Source organism: Ahaetulla prasina, chromosome 7 (assembly GCF_028640845.1).
Source record: "Ahaetulla prasina isolate Xishuangbanna chromosome 7, ASM2864084v1, whole genome shotgun sequence".
NCBI classification, from domain to species: domain Eukaryota; kingdom Metazoa; phylum Chordata; class Lepidosauria; order Squamata; family Colubridae; genus Ahaetulla; species Ahaetulla prasina.
In genome coordinates, this window is record NC_080545.1 from 5,163,758 (window position 1) to 5,187,342 (window position 23,585).

Sequence of the window (23,585 nt, forward strand, 5' to 3'; positions counted from 1 at the left end):
CTCTCACCTGGCTCCAGAGCCTCTCTAGGAGTCTCTGGAGGCTGAGGAACAGCAAAAAATGTCACTTCCTGTCCAACCGGAAGTTGGTAAATAGGCCGTTTCTGGCCTCCCGAGGGCTTCCGGGGGTTCGGGAAAGGCAGTTTTCTACCTCCCCAGACTCACAGAGAGGCTCTGGAGCCAGGTGAAAGAGAAAAACGGGCTTACCGGACCATCACATGCCAGGAGTGGGGAGGGGAGTCATGCGTGTATGTGCGGGGGTGGGGTGCATAGAATTATGGGTGTGGGCACACGCATGCGTGTCCCACCCCACCCCTCCTGGCATGCGATAGCAAAAAGGTTAGCCATCACTTCCCTATACCATTTCAGACAGGTGGCTGTGCAGTCGTTCTTCGGAAACTCCAGTGATGAAGCCCCCACAATTTCCGAAGGCAAGCTGTTCCACTGGTTGATTATTCTCATTGTTAGGAAGTTTCTCCTTAATTCCAGGTTGCTTCTCTCCTTGATGAGTTTCCACCCGTTATTTCTTGCCCTGCCTTCTTCTGCTTTGGAAAATAAGTGGACTCCCCTCCTCTTTGTGGCAGCCCCTCAAATAACACTGCTATTATGTCATCCCTAGTCCTAATTTTGTCTAGGTTTATAGAGTCAGCCTCTTGCCCCCAATAATCTGGGTCCTCATTTTACCAACTTCAGAAGGATGGAAGGCTAAGTCAACCTTGGGCCGGTCAAGATCGAATTGTATTCGTGTAAGATTCCCTAAGTTGATGAATAAGAAGTAAACTCTTCAAAAGGATAATAGAAATGCCAAAAATTATCCTTTAGAGATTTATTTGTTATATTAAAGCCTGCAAAAGTAGCTGCCAGTGAAGGAGAATGTATTTGGAGCTCAGGGTTGAAATGACATCCTATGTCCTTGATGCTCTCTGAGCTTGGTTGCTTTCTTGCAAACGTTTCATTTACCAGACTAGATAATATTATCAGTGCTCATCATAAGAAGGCCCTCTGGGAAGCTTCAAGAGAGTAATGCAGCTACCCCCCACCCTAAAAAAAAAAACTTGTTCCTGAGCCTCCCATAATTTAAAGAACATTCAGGCAAGTTTGGACAAAGAATGATCAAGTTGCAGATGGCATGCCAAATCTGCTTTGTCTTGCTCGACTATCCCCAAAGGTACTCATGACTCGCTGGACATGTTAAAGACTGCACAAAATCAAAATGTTTGTGCCTTCGGGTCATGGTTGACTCCTAGCATTTGCCTGGACAAGCCAGGCAAAATGTTCAGAAGTGGTTTGCCTTTGTCATTGTCTTCTTCTTCTTCTTCTTCTTCTTCTTCTTCTTCTTCTTCTTCTTCTTCTTCTTCTTCTTCTTCTTCTTCTTCTTCTTCTTCTTCTTCTTCTTCTCCTTCACCTCCTCCTCTTTCTCCTGCTCCTCCTCCTCCTCCTCCTCTTCTTCTTCTTCTTCTTCTTCTTCTTCTTCTTCTTCTTCTTCTTCTTCTTCTTCTTCTTCTTCTTCTTCTTCTTCTTCTTCTTCTTCTTCTTCTTCTTCTTCTTCTTCTTCTTCTCCTCCTCCTCCTCCTCCTCCTCCTCCTCTTCCTCCTCTTCTTCTCCTCCTCCTCCTCCTCCTCCTCCTCCTCCTCCTCCTCCTCTCCTCCTCCTCCTCCTCCTCCTCCTCCTCCTCCTCCTCCTCCTCCTCCTCCTCCTCCTCCTCCTCCTCCTCCTCCTTCTTCTTCCAAGGTCTGAGAGTGAAAAGGACTGTCCAAGATCACCTAGTTGCCTTTGTAACTAAGGTGGGACTAGAACTCACAGTGTTTAGCCTAGTACATTGACTGCTCCGCCAAACTCTTTCTCCTAAAACTCCAAAAGTACCCTCAAAGTACAAATTTGATTCTTTGAGTGTGCAACTTATGGTGCATCAATACCTCTGCTGTCCTGGTAGTCAAATCAAGTGGCCTAAACCAGATTCTTAAGGAGTTGTGGGATGCTCCAGAATGTACCTCCAGAAGTTGTGGGTTTTTTTAAGAAGCAATTGAACGTTTGTTTGAAATGGTGCAGGGTTTCATGCTTGAGCAGTGGGTTGGACTAGAAGACCTGCAGGGTCCCTTTCAACTCTATTATTCTGTGATCCAATGGGTACTTCAGAAGAGAGTTAGGAGTGGGAGAAGAAAAAACAATCTGCATTCAGTCCCTTAAATAGGTTTTTTCATAAGAAAAACTGAAGATAGAATTTCTCCAGCAAGCTCGTTGTAGAAAAATATTGACTTTATGAGTTTTAGGCACGATGCAAAGGCAGTAGGTTCCGTTCAGACTAATCCCCTCCTCCCTGACGATGTATTAAAGATTATGTAATCCATTTAAAATATTTTGTTTTCTTTCCATGCAGATTTTCTGGCCAGCATCAACAGCCAAGGTGGATGAGTGCAAAATGGCTGGCAAAGATCCCACAGTAAGTCTTTCAGTTTTCCTTTTAATTATACATTTGGCTGCCTGGACCGTCAATTCAGCCAAGAGCAGAAGGGAAATGGCATATATATATTTTTTTTACTTTCATACTCTTTGGGCTGGACGATCCTGTGAAATTTGATAGCTGCAAGAGTCTAGATCAGAGGTCCAGAACCTTCGGTCTGTGGACACCGGTACCAGTTTGCGGCCTTTTGGGAACCGGGCTGCACAAATGGCAGACTAGTGAATAGAATAGAATAGAATTTTATTGGCCAAGTGTGATTGGACACACAAGGAATTTGTCTTGGTGCAGATGCTCTCAGTGTACATAAAAGAAAAGATACGTTCATCAAGGTACAACATTTACAACACAATTGATGGTCAGTATATCAATATAAATCATAAGGATTGCCAGCAACAAGTTACAGTCATACAGTCATAAGTGGAAAAAGATTGATGATAGGAGCTATGAGAAGATTAATAGTGCGGATTCAGTAAATAGTTTGACAGTGTTGATGGAATTATTTGTTTAGCAGAGTGATGGCCTGACGAAACTTCATCTGCACATGCACACAATCTAGGTTGTACTTGCCAAACCATTCACACACACACACACACACACACACACACACACACACAAAATGCCCCCAGTCCATGGAAGACAACTTATCTGCATCCAGTTTTGGTTGCCACGATGAAAAAAAAGATGTGGAGACTCTAGAAAGAGTTCAGAGAAGAGCAACGAAGATGATTAAGGGACTTGGAGGCTTGTCGGAAGAAATACCCACCTGGTTCAGTTCCAAGCTGGGAGAAAGAAAGACACTGGAGACAAAACGGAGGCTGGAGGCTGATAGGGAAGAGGGTTTAATGATGAAGCAGAACCAACAAGCACATGGGTTCTGGTGCAGCTGACCACATGGAGTTGAGAGTGAAGGGTTTTTATAACTTCTCTTGGGCTTTGCGCTTGAGCTTCCTGTTCCTGTGCAAGAACATGCATTTTGTTGGCTGTTGTCAGATTCCCATGGTGCCATGTGGGGTCGTGTTTGTCTAAGTCAAGTTTGGTTGAAGTTTTCCGGGTGATGCAACGTCCCCAGGGGATTTTACAATGCAGTGAGCTCTGCTGCTAGATAATTCTATTATGTCCTGGAAGGTCTTGTCTTAATCCCATCACCTTGGAGCTGAAGATCTTTTGTCTTGTAGATAGGCTGGCCCAGTCCTTCTCAATGGGCACCAAATACCTGCTGGGGGGCGGGGAGCTGTTTTCTGTCTTTAAAACATGTTCTTTCTTTTATCATCCAGGGAAATATAATAGTCTGGCTTTTTTAATATTTCCCAAAATATTTCATTCTTCTAAGAGAGGGGGTGGGTGCTACCTTTCTACAGACTAAAACAGAGGCAGATATCAGGTCTCCTGCTTGGGCAGGGGGTTGGACTAGATGACCTGCAAGGTCCCTTCCAACTCTGTTAATCTGTAATATAAAGAACAGTTGCAGGAATTGGTTATGGCTATAATGCATCTATACTACGTTAACCATCACGATCCTGTATTCTGTATCCTGAAGAATAGTTGCAGGCACTGGATTTGTCTAGTTTAATGAATAGAAGGACTAGGGGAGACATGATAGCAGTCTTCCAATATCTCAGGGGCTGCCACAAAGAAGAGGGAGTCAAACTATTCTCCAAAGCACTGAGGGCAGGACAAGAAGCAACGAGTGAAAACTAATCAAGGAGAGAAGCAACTTAGAACTAAGGAGAAATTTCCTGATAGTGGGAACAATTAATCAGCGGAACAACTTGCTTCCAGAAACTGTGAGTGCTCCATACTGGAGCTTTTAAAGAAAAGATTGGACAACCATTTGTCTGAAATTATATAGGGTTTTCTGCCTGAGCAGGGGGTTGCACTAGAAGAGCAGTCACCAACTGGTGGTCCGTGGACCACTGGTGATCCACGAGAAAATTCTGGTGGTCCCCAGAAAAATTATTTGCATTTTTTATATTGCACTAAATCAGGGGTCCTCAAACTACAGCCCCTGGGCTGGATACGTGCAATGAATGCTTGTGCTACTGTGGAGAGTCTCCCCCTTCAGGGTCTTTTTGTGTGGGTTGGGGTCTGCTTCAGCCTCCTGGTGTGGGGCTTTGGGCTGGAGGGAAGTGCCGCTGGTGGCGAAGAGCCGGAGGACCTTATTCCAGTGGGACTGCATCATGGCTTGGAACTGGCTGACCATCTCAGCCCTCTGAGCCTCCAGGTGCTGGTACCTGGTCTTGCATTCCTGCAGGTCTTTCCTTTGCTTGGAAAGCCTATGCTCCTAGTCCTCAGTGAGGTGCTTCTGCTGAGCCTCCTTCTCTGTCAGATCCAATTTGAACTGAGCTGTTTTGCCAAATGTTTCTCGTGGTGGCTGCTTAGCTCCAACAACTGCTTCCTGTTGGGGTCCTAAGGAGCCCGGGCAGGGAGGGGAGGAGTGGGTAGGAGGGGAGGGGCGAGTAGGGGCCAGAGAGGCTCCCCTCGACGTGAGTGACATCAAGTTAGTCATGCCCACCCAGTCACATGGCTACCTAGCCATGCCCATCCAGCCGGTCATTAAGCAGATCATATTAGTGATCCATGAGATTTAAAATTATTAATTTAGTGGTCACTGAAGTCCAAAAGGTTGAGGACCCTGGCACTAGAAGTCCTCCAAGGTCCATTCCAACTCTGTTATTCTGTTCTGTTACTTAAATGAGGAAAAATCAATTTCTCCATGTGATTGTAATTAGTTTTCATTTGTTTTAGCTCATCCGGGCTTCAATATTGAATTAGCTGATCGGAACAGCTAATTTCCGTGCCTCTTGTGAAGCAGGTCCCGGGAGCCAGAAAAGTTGGGAGACCCCTAGTCTAGATCTCACCACCAGGGTCTGGAAAATATAGCTTATGTTCAAAACCAAGCTTTTAATTCTTTTTTTTGGCATGCACATTCTTGTCTTGCTTTTCTACTTTATCATTAGTAAGTCTTGCTTCAATGTCTCTTAAAGAATATTAAGATATAAGTGCTTGGATAGGATCCCAGAAGGTATATATATATATATTTATATATGTTCCTTTTTGCATGGAGAAAGAAATGTATACATTCTTAAAGCACTTACTGCCTGATCATAAAACACTGGTTTCAGCAGATGCCTGAAAAAGATTAAAACTTTCTTAGAGCAGGTAAACGTGGCCGGTATGTTATTAGAATGAAAGCATGGATTAAGGAGAAGGGTTGTCTGTTAAACCAATTACTGGAGAGAGAGAGAAAAAGCTCAAAGAAATTCTGGATCAAACAAGGCAGCATTTTTGCTGAGTTAAGGGACTAATGTGGTACATCGGGCAACGCGTGAAAAGGCTGCTGCGAGAAATTAAAAGAATTATAATTCCACTTCATCGGTTGGAGGTGTGCACTCATCAGGCTGAATATTTAGTGGGTGAAAACTCAGGACTAACTTTGGATACTTTTTTTTTAAAAAAAGAGCTGTGCTAAGCATTCACTAAGGGACGTGATGGCTCAGCGGCTAAGATGCTGAGCTTGTTGATCAAAAGGTCGGCAGTTCAGCAGTTCGAATCCTTAGCGTCACATAACAGGGTGAGCTCCCGTGACTTGTTCCAGCTTCTGCCAACCTAGCAGTTCGAAAGCACATAAAAAATGCAAGTAGAAAAATAGGGACCACCTTTGGTGGGAAGGTAATAACGTTCCGTGTGCCTTTGGCGTTGAGTCATGCCGGCCACATGACCACGGAGATGTCTTCGGACAGCGCTGGCTCTTCAGCTTTGAAACGGAGATGAGCACCGCCCCCTAGAGTCAGGAACGACTAGCACGTATGTGCGAGGGGAACCTGTACTTTTACTAAGTGTTCACTGTCTCTTTTATTACAACTTCGGTTCTTAAGACATTTAAAGTGGGCATTAAAGAGTGTTATAAAAATTTTAAAGGTTTTTAATCTAATTGGGGATCTTGGACTACTTGAAGTCGGCTGTGTTTTGCTTAACCTTAGTTTATTCATAGATCATAATTCTGTCAGTTTTCTGTCAGCTTATAAAGCCAGAATCTATAATTCACAAACTAGAGTGTCCATGTTTCCAAGAACACGCTAAACTCAAATAAAAACATTATGGTATATACTAGTTTGAGTCAAGGGTGTACTGTCAGAATATTGTCCAGCATGATTTTGCTATGAATCATAGTTGTATGTAGAGACTTTCTTTGATGAGAAACTTCATTAAAAAAAATACTTTACATTTACAATACTATCCATACCAAGATATATATGTAGGTTTTATAGTCCTAAAAATGGTTAATGCACATATATACGCACAGTAGCCATTATGTGGAATCTTTTTGCTTCTAATATTAGAAAATGATGTGCTTGTTTTAACTGATTATACAACAGTATTCAGGGACGCGGTGGCTCAGTGGCTAAGATGCTGAGCTTGTCGATCGAAAGGTCGGCAGTTCAGCGGTTGGAATCCCTAGCACCGCATAACGGGGTGAGCTCCTGTGACTTGTCCCAGCTTCTGCCATCCTAGCAGTTCGAAAGCACGTAAAAAAAAATGCAAGTAGAAAAATAGGGACCACCTTTGATGGGAAGGAAGCAGCGTTCCGTGCGCCTTTGGCGTTGAGTCATGCCAGCCACATGACCACGGAGACGTCTTCGGACAGCGCTGGCTCTTCGGCTTTGAAACGGAGATGAGCTCCGCCCCCTAGAGTCAGGAACGTCTAGCACATACGTATGAAGGGAACCTTTACCTTTATCTTTACAACAGTATTATTTTACAACAGGGATTATCAAATTTTGCAATACTATCATCCCACTAAAAGGATTTTTTTTTTAAAAAAAAAAATCTCCCATCCAGAAATAAAACCAATCATTTTGTTGGTCTTAAGATGAGGCAAGAATCAGTGGACTTGGAATAATTACACTACAATATCTGCAGCAATTAAAAATAGCATCTTAACAATGTTCTAAATTAAAACTTTTTTCACTGGAAATAAGCAGAAAGCCCATCCCTTATAATATTTTCACAAGAAGGATGAATGAGTCATGGCCTAATTCCTAAAATCTGGCTTTCAATTTAAATCACAGTTCTCATTATAGTGAACGAGGAGCTCTGAGTTTCCTTGCATCAGATCAGCTTCCGTTAAAATGTTCTTAAAACTGCAACTTGTTACACACACTGGAAGGTTGTCAAGGAAGGGATTTAGCCTTCTTACACACACACACACACACACAGAGAGAGAGAGAGAGAGAGAGAGAGAGAGGGAGAGGGAGAGGGAGGGAGTGATTGTAGAAAATATGACTTCAGTAACAGAGTTGTTAATGCTTGGAATAAACTACCTGACTCTGTGGTCTCTTCCCCAAATCCCCAAAGCTTCAACCAAAAACTGTCTACTATTGACCTCACCCCATTCCTAAGAGGTCTGTAAGGGGCGTGCATAAGAGCACCAGCGTGCCTACCATCCCTGTCCTAATGTTCCCTTTAATTGTATTCATTTTATGTATTCAATTCATGCTTATACTTATATATATTGTTGTGTTTGACAAAATAAATAAATAAATAAATAAATAAATAAATAAATAAATAAATTAACAGGTGCTTGTAAGTCCATTGTTCCATTCTTCCTTCTTTCTCATCTCCTCTTCCCCTTAAACTTTTCCTCCTTTCCATCTATTTTAATTCATCCTGCAGTGTGAGAGTCAGAAATTTGTTTTGGGCCCTTCTTAAGGCACAAGACTCCAAAGGCTACCTTACTGGACTCAACTAACAAACAAACAAACACAACACAACACAAATTAGAACCTTCCAACTCGGTATGGGTCTTAGGAACTGTGACACTTGCCTTTGATACAGAAATATTTTTTTTGCATAAAACTGATAAGGAAAGTTGGGGAGGATTTGTAACCTCCTGCAATCATAACCCATAAAAATCTCTGTTTTGCTCCTGGAGTTGCAATTAAAAATGACATTATATCAAACTATGTCAAGTCCATTTTGCAGATTCAACTCTTTTTTTTATTTATTTAATCAAATCAGAGGAAAGAAATATTGACTCTTACAGGCCTGATAGATTATATCATTAAGGTGTCACTAGTAATGGAAGAATTTTTTTTTTTTAAAAAAGCACTTTGTCTTGCCATGAGTAGATGAGAATAACGTTCTAATGCATTATAGATAGAATGGTTTTATATTAATCCTTACGAGGAATAGGTGTGTGTAAGGGTATGTTTCTGTGCAGGGGTGAGCTTTGAAAATTTTAGCAAGGGGTTCTTTGCCTGGTTGCTGGGTGGGCGTGGCCATGGTGGGCGTGGCTTAGTTGGCCTCCTGCAGGGGGGCATTTTTGCCCACCCCGGGCTCTGGAGGCTTTCCTTGAGCCTCTGGGAAGGTGAAAACAGCCTCCCCAGGCTCTGGAAGCCCTCTGGAGGCCGGAAACAGGCCCGTTTCCATCCTTCCCAAATTTCTGGTAGGCCCATTTTTCACCCTCCCCGAGCCTCCCAGCATGCCCTGCACTTACGGGCTGCGTAGGGACTCCTGGGAGGGGAGGGGTAGGGTGGGTGGGGCCAATCAGGAATGGGATTTGGGGGAGTTCTCTGAACGGCACAGAATCTTAGCTAGAGGTTCTCCCGAACCCCTGCGAACCCCCAGCAGCCCCACCCCTGTTTGCGTGTATAGATGTAGTACATATAGATTGACTTCTGTCTCAATATCAATAAATGCATTTATTGCATTCCACCTTTAAAAGTGTTGAGATCCGGATGAGTTGGAGGGAAAATAATGGCTGAATATTAGGGGAGGAAGAAACCCCTTTTAAGCAGTAAGGAGAGGAGCTCAGCTGCAGAATTGGTGGCTAAGGAACAGGATAGGTGTGTTCATATACAGATTGAGATGCTCTGATGTTGGAATGTGGACTTCTGCACCAAGCCAAGATTGGACTTCATGGCCTCTTTTAACAGATGAGAGTCTTTGAAAATCTTTCTCAAAGGACAAAGGGAAGAGATGTATGTGTGTTAATGTACATATGTTCTGTCCCCCTCGCCTCCGTCCGAGCGATAGCTTAATTAGCCGGCACTATCACCAAGCTAGCGAGTGTCTGCCAAGTGTCTCTGTTATCTCCCTTGATGCCAATGAGTCAAAAAACAGTACTTCACCTCTAGTCAAGCAGGTGATTTGCCTGCTACGAAGAGGCACAGCAGCTCTTGCTGCCTTTTATATCCTGTGGGGTGTGGCTCCATGACTCAGCACTTCCTAGGCCTGCCCCACCCCTGCTTCTGTTGTTCCCGCCTCTCCTGCCTACGAAACCTAGGATCCAGCCAGGCCTGACTGCCATCAGCTGGGTCTGGAGGCGTGGCCTGGGGGGGAAAGAGTCAGGGGATGGAGGCCTTGTTATCTCCTCCACCTGGCCTGCTTCTGGCTCCTGGAGCTGAGCCAGGGAAGCTGGTGCTCCCAAGGTACGTCCTTATGGCCCTTCCCCCTTACTTACCAAGTCACTTTCTGGCAGGGGGCCCAACTCGGGGGGCGCAGACACAACAACATATGTCTTAGGCCCAAAGCACACCTTCATTCTGACATTTTTATTAACATGGGCATTATTAAGTTGTGTAATGAGACCAGCGGTGGGTTTCAGAAATGCTTACTAACGGTTTGCCCGTGTGCGCACACTCGCTTTGTGAGCGTGCGCACCTTCTGCACATGTGCCTGGCCTTCCGTGCATGTGCTTTGCTCACGCACATGCCTTCCATGCATGTGCCCGGCCTCAAAAACGTGGGTAAATAGGACATCTTTACACTGGGGCAGGTGGCCGAGCCCATCCATAGTCGGCGCTACCAGTTCGCCCGAACCGCTCCAAACTGGCTGAATATCACCTCTGAATGAGTCCAGCTATGACCCTTGGCTGAGCTTCAACTCCAGGCAGCCCTAGTCTGGGCTGAAGGCTGTTGGGTACTGTAGTTCAGAAACATCTAAAAGATGATAGGAACACCGCATACGTTGTAAACAATCTCAGGATTTTGTCAGAATAGAATAGAATAGAATAGAATAGAATAGAATAGAATAGAATAGAATAGAATAGAATAGAATAGAATAGAATAGAATAGAATAGAATAGAATAGGAATTAAAATAGAATAGAGAATAAGGAAATAATTAGGATAGGATAGGATAGGATAGGATAGGATATAGAATGGAATGGAATGGAATGGAATAGAATAGAATAGAATAGAATAGAATAGAATAGAATAGAATAGAATAGAATAGAATAGAATAGAATAGAATTCTTTATTGGCCAAGTGTGATTGGACACACAAGGAATTTGTCTTGGTGCTTATGCTCTCAGTGTACATAAAAGAAAAAATATGTTCATCAAGAATCATAAGGTACAACACTTAATGATAGTCATAGGGAACAAATAAACAATCAAATCATATTAGGAAACAGTCAATATAAATCTTAAGGATACAAGCAACAAGATTACAGTCATACAGTCATAATACAGTCATAAGTGGGAGGAGATGGGTGATAGGAACGATGAGCAGATTAATAGTAGTGCAGACAGTAAATAGTTGGACAGTGTTGAGGGAATTATTTGTTTAACAGAGTGATGGCATTCGGGAAAAAACTGTTCTTGTGTCTAGTTGGTAGACTACCCCAGTAAAACCTCTGTTTAAAGCTGAATGTTTGTTCAATTGTGGGTTTATTCTAATCCTAACAAGAATTTCACCCAAGGTTCAGGCAAAGTCGATCCACGTTGTCCCCTTAAAATGGGTCCTAAAATCTTTTTTTTTTTTTTTAAATATTCCTCTTGCCTTCCTTGAATCTTTCTATTGGCTCGAGAGTTGACAAAATGTCTTTTCTCAATTTCTAGACAGTTTCTCCAGCCGTACCGAAAATTTGCTGGTAACATTAATCGCAGGAGACAAGAAACATTTAGCCACCCATGTGGAAGATGTAAACATGTGATTTGTTCTTTTTCCGTTCCTGCCTTTCTTTCATTCTTTGGTAGACTCTTGAGTAAGGCCTGCTGGTGCATTTGGCACACAGATGTTTCTTTTCCAGATGTTGGCTTGTAGGGGACTCGGTTTGGCCTTTGTTCACAGCACCTGCTAATGATCTTGAAGTTTATGTACATGTGAACCATCATTTATCACTGCATAACATGCTCTCTCTTTCTTTCTTCAATCTCATTTGTATTTTTTTTTTGGTACTTGAGTTGCAGAAAGGAAGAGAAATTAGAGTGGTAAATGCCCATGGAGATTCTCAGTCCTCCAGGTCAAGGCTGTCTCAAAGGTGCTTTTTTTCAAGAGGCAACAGGACTTTCTTGGAGGATTGATGCGGTGGCCTAGAGGTGGAGCTCTCGCCTCACAATCAGGAGGCTGTGAGTTCGATCCTAGGGAGAGGCAGATATTTCTCTCTTTGGGCACCCTGAAAATATATCTGCTGAACAAAACTCCGCACTGGCGACAGGGAAGGGCATCCGGCCATTCAAACACTCTGCGAGCTCCATTCAGTTGCCCAGACTCCATCCCCTCAAGGGATTATGGGGGTGTTAAAAGAGGATGATGCTGAACTGGACTTTCATGGGCTGAAGCAGATCCCAAGTCGGAATTTCTGCCTTCCTCCGACCTGCACAAAAAAGACCCCGAAGGGGGAGACACTCCGCAGCAACACAAAAGTTCATTGCATGTATCCAGCCCAGGGACCGTACTTTGAGAACCTCTGATTTTGTGCAATATAAAAAATTACACAAAATCAGGGGTCTGGACTAGAAGACCTCCAAGGTGCCTTCTGAGTTCGTTATTCTGTATTCTTTTTTTTTATTATTTGCATTTATATCCTGCCCTTCTCCGAAGACTCAGGGCGGCTTACACTATGTCAAGCAATAGTCTTCATCCATTTGTATATTATATACAAAGTCAACTTATTGCCCCCAACAATCTGTGTCCTCATTTTACCTACCTTATAAAGGATGGAAGGCTGAGTCAACCTTGGGCCTGGTGGGGCTTGAACCTGCAGTAATTACAAGCAGCTGCTGTTAATAACAGACTGTCTTAGCAGTCTGAGCCACCAGAGGCCCATTCTATTCTAATGAGGTTTGCTGTGACGCAACATTTATGGGCAGGTTCATCCATATATATATTTTTTTTACCCTCTGCAGCATGGTTGTGGCAATTTTGTTCGGGTGATACAGACGTTCAACCGCACCCATCTATACGTTTGTGGGAGTGGGGCCTTCAGCCCAGTCTGTGCATACCTCAACAGAGGACGAAGATCTGAAGTAAGTAGGTTCTTTAAAATTGTTTTCATCTCTAGGAAGATGAATGAATGTGCAGAGATGAGTAAGCTGACATTTGAAATTAGAGGTCAAGAAGAGAAGCAATATTCTAAAATATGGGATTTATTTTACCACTGGTTTGAAGGAAAGATATGTTAGAAAAGACAATATATGATATATGTATGAAAGAGATATTTATTTTTTTGTTGTTGTTGTGAAAAATACATAAAAAATGTTTTCATTTCTTGATCAGTTCAAAGTCTGGAGAGATTTTTTATTTATTTATTTATTTTTATTTGCATTTATATCCCGCCCTTCTCCGAAGACTCAGGGCGGCTTACACTATGTTAGCAATAGTCTTCATCCATTTGTATATTATATACAAAGTCAACTTATGGCCCCCCCAACAATCTGGGTCCTCATTTTACCTACCTTATAAAGGATGGAAGGCTGAGTCAACCTTGGGCCTGGTGGAACTTGAACCTGCAGTAATTGCAAGCAGCTGTGTTAATAACAGACTGTTTTACCAGCCTGAGCCACCAAAGATTCTCAGTCATCCAGATCATGGTTGTCCCAAAGGTGCTTTTTCAGGAGGCAACTGGACTTTCTGGTTTCTCTTGGAAGACGTTTCGCTTCTCATCCAAGAAGCTTCTTCAGCTCTGACTGGATGGTGGGGGAATGGAAGGATTGATATTCCTTGAAGACAGCTGGTCATTTGCATCCTTTTAGAGGGTCTTTGAGGCCACTTGGAGGTTTACCTGTGTCCTCAGGGTCACCTGAGTGGTGCAAATGGTTTCTGTAGTCTGCAATTTGCCCCTCTGGAAATCCATTCTTACTCCCACACCCTTCCAAGATGGTTCATCCCAAACTGTATAGCTAAAAGTCTGTAGAGATTCTCAGTCATCCAAGTCATTGTTGTCCCAAAGGTGCTTTTTCAGGAGGCAACTGGACTTTCTGGTGTTTTTTTTTTCCTTTTGAAGACGTTTCGCTTCTCATCCAAGAAGCTTCTTCAGCTCTGACAGGATAGTGGGGAATGTCAAAGCTAAAGAAGCTTCTTGGATGAGAAATGAAACATTTTCCAAAGGGGAAAAAAACAACAACGCCAGACTACCTGTGCAGTGTTTCCTTTTCTTCTCGTTTTCATCCATTCCTAATTTTGCAAATTTGGCCGAATTTGGCAGAAAGTTGCTTTTTGTTGAACCGGGAGAGAAAAAGTTCATGAGATTTATCAAATCGTCTCCTTTGACATCTTGGGAACAAATGGCTAGGAATGTGAAGAGAGCCATTTTTTTTTTCCAAAAAAGGGGGATTTTATTTTTTTAAAAAATATGTTCTTCCAAAACCTCACAAAGAGCAGGACAAAATGTTTAATTTCTCCAAAAGGGTTGACATAAACATGGCCTGCCTTAATGTATAATAACATGCTACGTTCTAAGATAAGGCAGAGGGACCTCAAACAAATGATCCTTCAGCTGCTCTGCCTCTTGAACCACATGCCTTAAAATCAGTCGGTCACATAAACTGCAGCCTGAGACATCTGGAGTCTGCGAGGCACTTGACGGTCAAAAAGCTGTAGCTTTTTCATTGCTCTTATTGTGGAAGCCAACAATAGCCAAGCTGTTTCAAGCCTGAGGGTTTTTTATTATTAGTCTTGGAAGGAAGGTTTTTTTGGGAAAGGGGTGGGGGTGGGGAAGGGAAAGGAAGGGAAGAGAAGGAAGAAAAGGGAAGGGGAGGAGCGAAAGGAAAGGAAAGGAAAGGAAAGGAAAGGAAAAGAAAGGGAAGGGAAGAGAAGAGAAGAGAAGAGAAGGAGGAAAAGGGAAGGGAAAGGAAAGGAAAGGAAAGGAAAGGAAAGGAAAGGAAAGGAAAGGAAAGGAAAGGAAAGGAAAGGAAAGGAAAATAAGTTAAAAGGAGAGGAGAGTAGAAGAGAGAGGAGGGAGGGAAGGAGAGAAAGAAAGAAAGAAAGAAAGAAAGAAAGAAAGAAAGAAAGAAAGAAAGAAAGAAAGAGGGAGGGAGGGAGGGAAGGAGGGAGGGAGGGAGGGAGAAAAGAGAGAGAGAAAGAAACAAAGCAAAAGAAAGAAAATTTTTTTTTCCAGTTTTTTCTGATGAGATCCTAAGCTAATTTTGCCTGGCAGCTGACATCGAACTGTTGAAAAACTAGCTAAACCTCGATGCTCCTAACCTGCAAAGTTCTTGGTGCTCTCTGAGTTTGGTGGTTTTCTTGCAGATGTTTCATGACCCAACTAGATAATCCCATGCTAGCACTGTCAATGTTACCCCAGTTGGGTCATGAAACATCTGCAAGAAAACCACCAAGCTTGGAGACCACCAGGAGTCCCTCATTTCAACCCTGAGCTGCAAACACTCTCTTCTATTGGTACCTTTCTAATCTATATCGCATCATGGAACAGTGGTGGCATCCCTATTACGAAATGCCCCTTTTATGGGCAATTTGAGCAGAGGCTAACGCTGCTAAGAGCCCATTAAGTATATTGGTGTGCTTTTAATGGCCTCTTTTTTGTGTGTGTGGGTGATTGTAAATTACCTCCTTATTAATGTTGCCAGGTAAAATGCTCTTATCGCAAGCACTTGGCACCAATTTCTAAAAGCAGGGATCCTCTTGAGTGTTTTGATGCATTTTAGAACTAGGATGAAGACAGAATTACAATTTAAAATAGGGAGATGTCGTCATCCTTGAGCTGAGATGGAGGGACGGGCTGGTAGGTTAAGTGGCTAGCAATAGCACTTAGACTTATATACCACTTCACAGGGCTTCACAGCCCTCTCTAAGCGGTTTACAGAATCAGCATATGTCCCCCCCCACAACAATCTGGGCCCTCATTTTACTAACCTCTGAAGGATGGAAGGCTGAGTCGGTCAGGATTGAATTCCTGGCAGTGAGTTAGCCTACAATACTGCATTCTAAGCACTGCACCCCAAGGGAGGGAGGGAGGGAGGGAAGGAAGGAGGGAGGGAAGGAAGGAGGGAAGGAAGGAAGGAAGGAAAGAAGGAAGGAGGGAGGGAGGGAAGGAAGGAGGGAAGGAAGGAAGGAAAGAAGGAAGAAAGGAGGGAGGGAGGGAGGAAGGAAGGAAGGAGGGAGGAGGAGGAGGGAGGAGGGAGGAGGGAGGAGGAAGGAAGGAAGGAAGGAAGGAAGGAAGGAAGGAAGGAAGGAAGGAAGGAAGAAATAACAATAGCAATAGCAATAGCAATAGCACTTAGTCTTATATACCATTTCATAGCACTCACTGTACAGCCCTCTCTAAGCAGTTTACAGAGTCAGTATATTGTCCCCAACAATCTGGGTCCTCATTTCACCAATCTCGGAAGGATGGAAGACTGAGTCAACCTTGAGCTGGTCAGGATCAAACTTTTGGCAGTGAGCTACCCTGCAATGCTACATTCTAACCACTGCACCCCATGGAAGGAAGGAAGGAAGGAAGGAAGGAAGGAAGGAAGGAAGGAAGGAAGGAAGGAAGGAAGGAAGGAAGGAAGGAAGGAAGGAAGGAAGGAAGGAAGGAAGGAAGAAATAACAATAGCAATAGCAATAGCACTTAGATTTATATACCACCCCATAGTGCTTTACAGCCCTATCTAAACAATTTACAGAGTCAGTGTATTGCCCGCAATAATCTGAGTCCTCATTTTACTGGAAGGATGGAAGTCTGAGTCAAGCTTGAGCCAGTCAGGATCGAACTCCTGGCAGTGAGCAGTGAGTTAGCCTGCAATTCTGCTTTCCAACCACTGTGCCATCATGGCTTTTTCTTGTCCAGATGCAACATGAAAAATAAACAGTTGCTCATCTTAACGCTGGCCACCTTTTCATGGAACCAGATCCAAATCAGGCATATTCGACTTCACATTCAGTCTAGCTTATTCTCTCTCTCTCTTTCTCTCTCTCTCTCTCTCTCTCTCACAGGATCAAGTTTTCAAGATTGACTCCAAAGGTGAATCGGGGAAGGGACGCTGCTCTTTCAATCCCAGTGCAAACACAGTCTCTGTTATGATCAGTAAGTCTAAACAAGCCAAGAATGGGGAGGCTTAAATCACGTGGTGCTGAGAATGAAATAACGGGGGTGATATAAACAAATTGAGCCAGAATATATATATATAGGGTTTAATTTTTACAACTGACTTATTTTGGGTATAAGGTTTGATATATGTGAGGTATAAAGGAATGGGAAGATAGAATATTGTTTAACTTTTGGAGGACAGATAGAAAAATTTATGGATGTAATGTTGGTATTTGGTTAAATAGAATTTAATTGTTATAATTGATATATTTTGGATATAAGTTATAATTTTAATAATGTTATTTGACAGATGTAAGGTAAATTGAAGAAATATTAATATTAGCAATGTTATTTGATTTATATAAGTGATATTAAAGATATGAGAAGATAGAATATTGTTTATTTTTGGAGATTGGATAAAAATTTAAGAATTTAAGCTGGAAATATGAATTATATTTGGGAGACTGTTTAAGGAAGAAAGGTATATTATAAAAGAATTTCTGATGAATACTGGAAGATGGAGTATCGTCTTGGTCTTGATCGATGAAGATTGGATATTAAAAACTATAAGATTCTGAAGACTTCAGGAGTGGAATGGATTGATATATATTTGGTGTTAATTGATGAAGATTGGATATTAAAAACTATGTATTTTATTGATGAACTGGAAATACTAATTTAATTGGAAGATTCTGAAGATTTTAGGAGTGGAATGGACTGATATATAATGGACTGGAAGAAGAATGTACTTTTTGGTTTCTGGAAGGGGAGTTAAGGTCTTAGAGAGAGGAGTGACTATGGATTATGACTTATGTTGTATTTTAATTTATGATTGTTAACAAATTGAGCCAGGGGGCAAAGAGAAGTCACTGGGGGAATAAAAATTGTGGCAGAGGATCGTTTTCTTCTAGTGACAATTTCTCCAGGTCAAGAGCGTTGAAGAGCGTGTCGTTCCGGTAACTAATTTCCATGATTTTAATGGCTGCAAAAGTTGACCGAGTTGGCAAAGATGTCTACCTTGACTGTCTTGCTTAATGAAAAGAATACAATTCATTTGGTTTCTACCACTTCTGGACTTCATGCTTGAGATGTGGGGGGGGAATGAAACTTTGATTTGGGATTGTGTTGATTAGCTAGGTTTTGTTGTTAGAGAAATGGGTTCTCGACTGGGTTCTGTTGTGGCCCGCCGGCTGCCGGCAGAGCCGGTGGCAGACTCGGATGATGAGGAGGTTGGGGAGGAACTTGGGCCAGTGCTGGAGTCTGGGGAGGGCTCTGATGGACGCTCTGCATCGGGTGCAAAGATAGAGCCGGGGCCGTCCAACATTTCCCAGCCACTGGAGAGGCAGCTGCCTTTGGAGGCTGAGATGAGCGAGGAGGAAGAACAGCTGGAGCCCGTTCCAGATGCACGTATGCGCAGAGCAGTTAGGAGAGGAGAACAATTGTCACACGCATAATTCTATGCGCCCCACACCCACGCATGCGCACATGACCCCCCTCCCCCTGGCTCCTGGCACGTGATGGTCCGGTAGGCCCGTTTTTCTCTCACACCTGGCTCCAGAGCCTCTCTATAAGTCTGGGGAGGGTGCAAATAGCCTTCTCTACACCCCCTCCCCCTGGAAGCCCTCTGGAGGCCAGAAACTGCCCATTTGTTAACTTCCGGTTGGACAGGAGGTGGCTTTTTTACTGTCCCAGCCTCCAGAGGCTCTGGAGCCAGGTGAGAGAGAAAAAGGGGGCTTCCCCACCAACCCCAGGCCCTCCAGAGGCAGGAAACAGCCTGTTTCCCTACTTCTAGTGAGCCCAGGAGGCCCGAAAATCAGCTGAACTCACGTGCCCAGTGATATGGCTATGTGTGCCACCATCACGGTCCTAGGTTCTTGGAAACAAGCCAATCTATATGAAAGCCAACACCAGCTAAAGAACTGGCAACTGGAGCTTCATATTTATGCATATAATAATAACAACAACAACAACAGGGGCCATTCAGCACAGCTGATATTGCTGTTGTGTCTGCGCCCCCCGAGCCGGGCCTCCTGCCAGAAATGACTTGGAAAGTGAGGGGGAAGGGCCGTCAGGACTTACCTCGGGAGCATCAGCTTCCCTGGCTCAGCTCCAGGAGCCAGAAGCAGGCCAGGTGGAAGAGATAATGAGGCCTCTGTCCTCTGACTCTTTCCCTCCCCCAGGCCACGCCTTCAGACCCAGCTGATGGCGATCAGGCTTGGTTGGACCCTAGGTTTCGTAGGCAAGAGAGGCAGGAACAACAGAAGCAGGGGTGAGGCAGGCCTAGGAAGTGCTGAGTCATGGAGCCACACCCCACAGGATATAAAGGCAGCGAGAGCTGCTGTGCCTCTTTGTAGCAGGCTAATCAACTGATTAACTAAGAGCTGAAGTTTGTTCCTGGATGACTCATCGGTGTCGTGGGAGATAACAGAGACACTTGGCAGATGCTTGCTATTTTGCTGCCAGAGCTGATAGTGCCGGTTAATTAAGCCATCACTCGGACGGAGGCGAAGGAGGACAGAACAATTGCTTTCTGCTCTTTTATAATATTAGTTTTATAACACAGGATGTTATCGTACTGGATATCTGACCCTAGTAGAAGCAAACACACCTCAGGTTCAGCTTGATCAAACTGGCTTTGTTGATGAACCCCGACGTACTAAAAAAATCATCGCATTTCTTTCTTTTGTTGAAATGGAAGGTTGAGCTGCTCATTTCTGTGATGGAAACCTTTCGCTGCGAAAGCCAATCATGAAATTCCCGGGTGACGGTCCTTCTATTAAACCTCAGCTCGTATGAACCTTTGGCCCAAAGCTCACCTTTGCAAGAGCTTCCCAGGAGGCTAGAGAAAGAAGCTTGTTTTGGAATAAAATAAAGCTTTGAAGATTGATGTCCTATTCCATGGGTCGCATATGCGTTTGGATTTATTAGTGGTGTTCAATTGATTGTCTTTGTTCTTTTCCTTTCAAGAGTCAGCCAGAAATCTTTCGGTGCGCTTGATGGAAACACCAGTTCGTGTCTCTAAATTAATGCCATTTAACCAGTGTGTGGCCTTGAACAAGCTAGCAACTCCTTTGTTTCCTCTCCTTATGGATGTAAAGATTGGGCTATTTTACACCAACCTTTGGATGGGGGATGGGTGGGGAGCAGGGGTGAAATGTGACATTTGTTACAACCGTTTCTGTGGGCGTGGCTTGGTGGTGGTGGTGAGTAATGTGACTGGGTGGGCGTGGCCAACTGTTTTTTTTTCTTTTTTTAACTTTTAAAAGCATTTTTTCTACAACCGGCTGAAGAGGCTGTAGAAAAAATGCTTTTAAAAGCCTCTGACGATCAGGCAACTCAGATGGGATGGCCAGAGCCTTTTAAAAGCATTTTTTCTACAACCTCTTCGGCCAAGGTTTTAAAAGCCTCTGACGATCCCAGCTGAGCTGCGTGATCATCAGAGGCTTTTCTTTTTTTTAACTTTTAAAAGCATTTTTTCAGCCGAAGAAAAAACGCTTTAAAAAAAAAAAAAAAACAACCTCTGATGATCGAGCGGCTCAGCTGGGCATGGGGGAGCAGGGATTTTTGCTACCAGTTCTCCGAATCACCCGCCGCCATCGCTACTGGATCAGGCAATCCAGTCTGAAGTGGGAGCATTTCACCCCTGGTGGGTTCATTCTGTGATCCCAAAGCCAAGAATTGCAACTGAAATCCCACAAAATCTGCCATGATAATCTGCTTGTGTTTCTCTCCAAGGGAGGGGGGGGGAAGGCGCCATTATTCAGTTTCTTCTTGAATAAAGAAAAGGATGTCATTGACCTTAATATATAGATATATATGTATATCATCCTTACTGAAGCATGCAATCCAGCGTCTGCATTTCCTGCATCGGATGAGGAGAGCACATCCTTCTCCTTCTGTCCTGGCCACTTTTTACAGAGACGCAATTGAGAGCGTTTTAACAAACTGCATCTCTGTTTGGTTTGGTGCTGCAGTGTCTCAGATAGAAAGTCCCTACAGAGAGTGGTGAGGATGGTGGAGAAGATTATAGGACGTTTGCTTCCCGTTATTCAGGATACTGCTTATAAGCGCCATATGCTTAAATACAATATTTTGGCAAGGAAAGCAATTTTTTAGGCTGTTGTCCCCCCTTTCCCCCCCCCATCAACATACACACACAAAGGATAGATAGATAGATAGATAGATAGATAGATAGATAGATAGATAGATAGATAGATAGATAGATAGATAGATAGATAGATAGATAGATAGATATGATAGTTATAGAGATAGATAGATGATAGATAGATAGATAGATAGATAGATAGATAGATAGATAGATAGATAGATAGATAGATAGATATGATAGTTATAGAGATAGATAGATGATAGATAGATAGATAGATAGATAGATAGATAGATAGATAGATAGATAGATAGATAGATAGATAGATAGATAGACCTGGAGTTCACTCCTGAATTCCATTGCTGGGAGAGAGAAAAATAACAGCCTAAAAAATTTGCTTTCATTACCAAAATATTGTATTTAAGTATTTAAAATTGCAGCCCAAAGTGGGTTTCTAATCCATGTTTATGAAAGGATGGGTTAAATAGCCATGATGGTTCGTATCACTGGACACATTACTTTCAATCAGACTAAATACAGACGAGGAAAGACGATTTCCAAGCAATAGGATACTTTCAAAGTTGATGGATTAAGCAGAGATGGCTAAATTGACCGTTTTCATTAAAGAAAAGAATGTTAGTACTTTTGTCTCGGCTTGGAAACCGTTTCTGGGCTTTGTGCTTGAGGTGGAGATATATTGGATTTTTGTTTTTAATACCAAAGACTGGTGACTTGTCTTAGTATGATAAATTGTTTTGGGGTGAATTTAACCATGAAGTTAAAAAGAAGTGGGGCTGACAGATATTACAAGGACCTGATAACACAAAGAGGTTTAAGGAATGCTTAGTGTAACTAATAGAAGCTAGTATGTACAAGGATTAAGGGCCCAGGCTGTTTCCAAGTCTAATTGTTTTTAAAAAAAGGAGGCACAGACAGAAGGATTTAAAGAGAACAGAAACTTTTAAAAGCGACTGCTGAAGAAACAAAGGATGAGGAATTGCCAAACAGTTTCTCTTTGGAAAAGTCAATAAACCACCTGGAATTTGCATCTAAGGATTTGTTTGGAGTGTCCTTAATTCAGCTTCTTGTTTTAGCAACCCTACAGCAACTTTGGAAGTTATTAACATTATCTTGAAACGGTGGGTGGAGGCCCATGAGCCTAGAGGCAAATACGCCTAATTTAAAGACAGATGAAACACAGTAGCGTTTCCATCTAGGAGTGAATTCTCTTTTAATTTCCTTGAGGAAGGCTAGCATAGTTAGCGTCTTTGCTAATACATGCATCTAACAGATGCAATAATGACTTTGCGCGTGTCTGGACAGCTTTTTTGCAAAAGCAGGGATTAAGCCATGAAGTAATAATAATAATAATAACAGAGTTGGACGGAATCTTGGAGATCTTCTAGTCCAACCCCCTGCTTAGGCAGAAAACCTTACACCACTTCAGACAAATGGTTATTCAACATCTTCTTAAAAATGTCCAGTGTTGGAGCAACCACAACTTCTGGAGGCAAGCTGTTCCACTGGTTAATTGTTCTAACTGTTAGGAAATTTCTCCTTAGTTCCATGTTGCTTCTCTCCTTGGTTAGTTTCCATCCATTGTTTCTTTGTCTTGCCTTCTGGTGTTTGGAAAACAAGCTCACCCCCACTTCTTTGTGGCAGCCCCTCAAATACTGGAAGACGGCTATCACGTACCATCTAGTCCTTCTTTTCTCTAGACTAGCCAAACCCAAATCCTGCAATTGTTCTTCGTATGTTTTAGGTTCCATCCTAGCCGCTCTTCTCTGCACTTTTCCTAAAGCCTCGATTTATCTCATCCCACAGCCTGTTTCCATTTGTGGTTCTCAGTAACTTGAGCTACTTATTTGCTGCAGGGCTAATCCTGAAGCCCAATTAGCACAGAAATTTCCGCTACCGGTTCTCCAGAACCTGTCAGAACCTGCTGGATTTCACCCCTGTTCAGTTGTGATCGTTAGCCAGAGATTACCTGTATGGGAAGCTTTCTTTTGTGATACTTCAAAATCTGAAGATTACAGTTGGATTACAAATTGAGTCAGCAGTGCGTCAGGGCTGCAAATAATAATAATAATAATAATAATGTAATTATAGACTTCTTTTATCCAAGTCAAGGGTTTTGCATTATTCTGTGCTAATTGGGCTTCAGGATTAGCCCTGCAGCAAATAAGTAGCTCAAGTTACTGAGAACCATAAATGGAAAGAGGCTGTGGGATGAGATATATGGAGACTTTGGAAAAAGTGCAGAGAAGAGCGGCTAGCATGGAACCTAAAACATATGAAGAACAATTGCAAGATTTGGGTTTGGCTAGTCTAGAGAAAAGAAGGACTAGATGGTATGTGATAGCAGTCTTCCAGTATTTGAGGGGCTACCACAAAGAAGTGGGGGGTCAGCTTGTTTTCCAAAGCAATTTAAGGCAAGACAAAGAAACAATGGATGGAAGCTAACCAAGGAGAGAAGCAACATGGAACTAAGGAGAAATTTCCAAAATAGAGAATAATTTGGAATACCAGTAATAATACCAGTGGAACAGCTTGCCTTCAGAAGTTGTGAATGCTCCAACACTGGAGCTTTTTACGAAAAGAGTGGACAACCATTTGTCTGGAATGATAGAGGGGTTCCTGCCTGAGCAGGGGGTTGAACTAGAAGACCTCCAAGGTCCCTTCCAACGCTGTTATTCTAGATTTGTAGGTGGTGGGTTGTAGGTGCTTCATCACCAGAGGCTTTTAAGAAGTCTCCTGCTTGAGCAGGT

The 23,585-nt window shown here is 43.0% G+C and overlaps 1 protein-coding gene across 1 annotated transcript in view; it reads left to right on the top strand.

The window, feature by feature from the left end:
- Positions 1 to 23,585, top strand: part of SEMA3C (semaphorin 3C) — a 193,347-nt gene that overhangs the window by 95,567 nt on the left and 74,195 nt on the right. Inside the window, exons 4-6 of the mRNA XM_058189868.1 lie at positions 2,375 to 2,437; positions 12,589 to 12,708; positions 16,619 to 16,709. Coding sequence (XP_058045851.1) covers positions 2,375 to 2,437; positions 12,589 to 12,708; positions 16,619 to 16,709 — 274 coding nt within the window. The remainder of the gene's footprint in view (positions 1 to 2,374; positions 2,438 to 12,588; positions 12,709 to 16,618; positions 16,710 to 23,585) is intronic.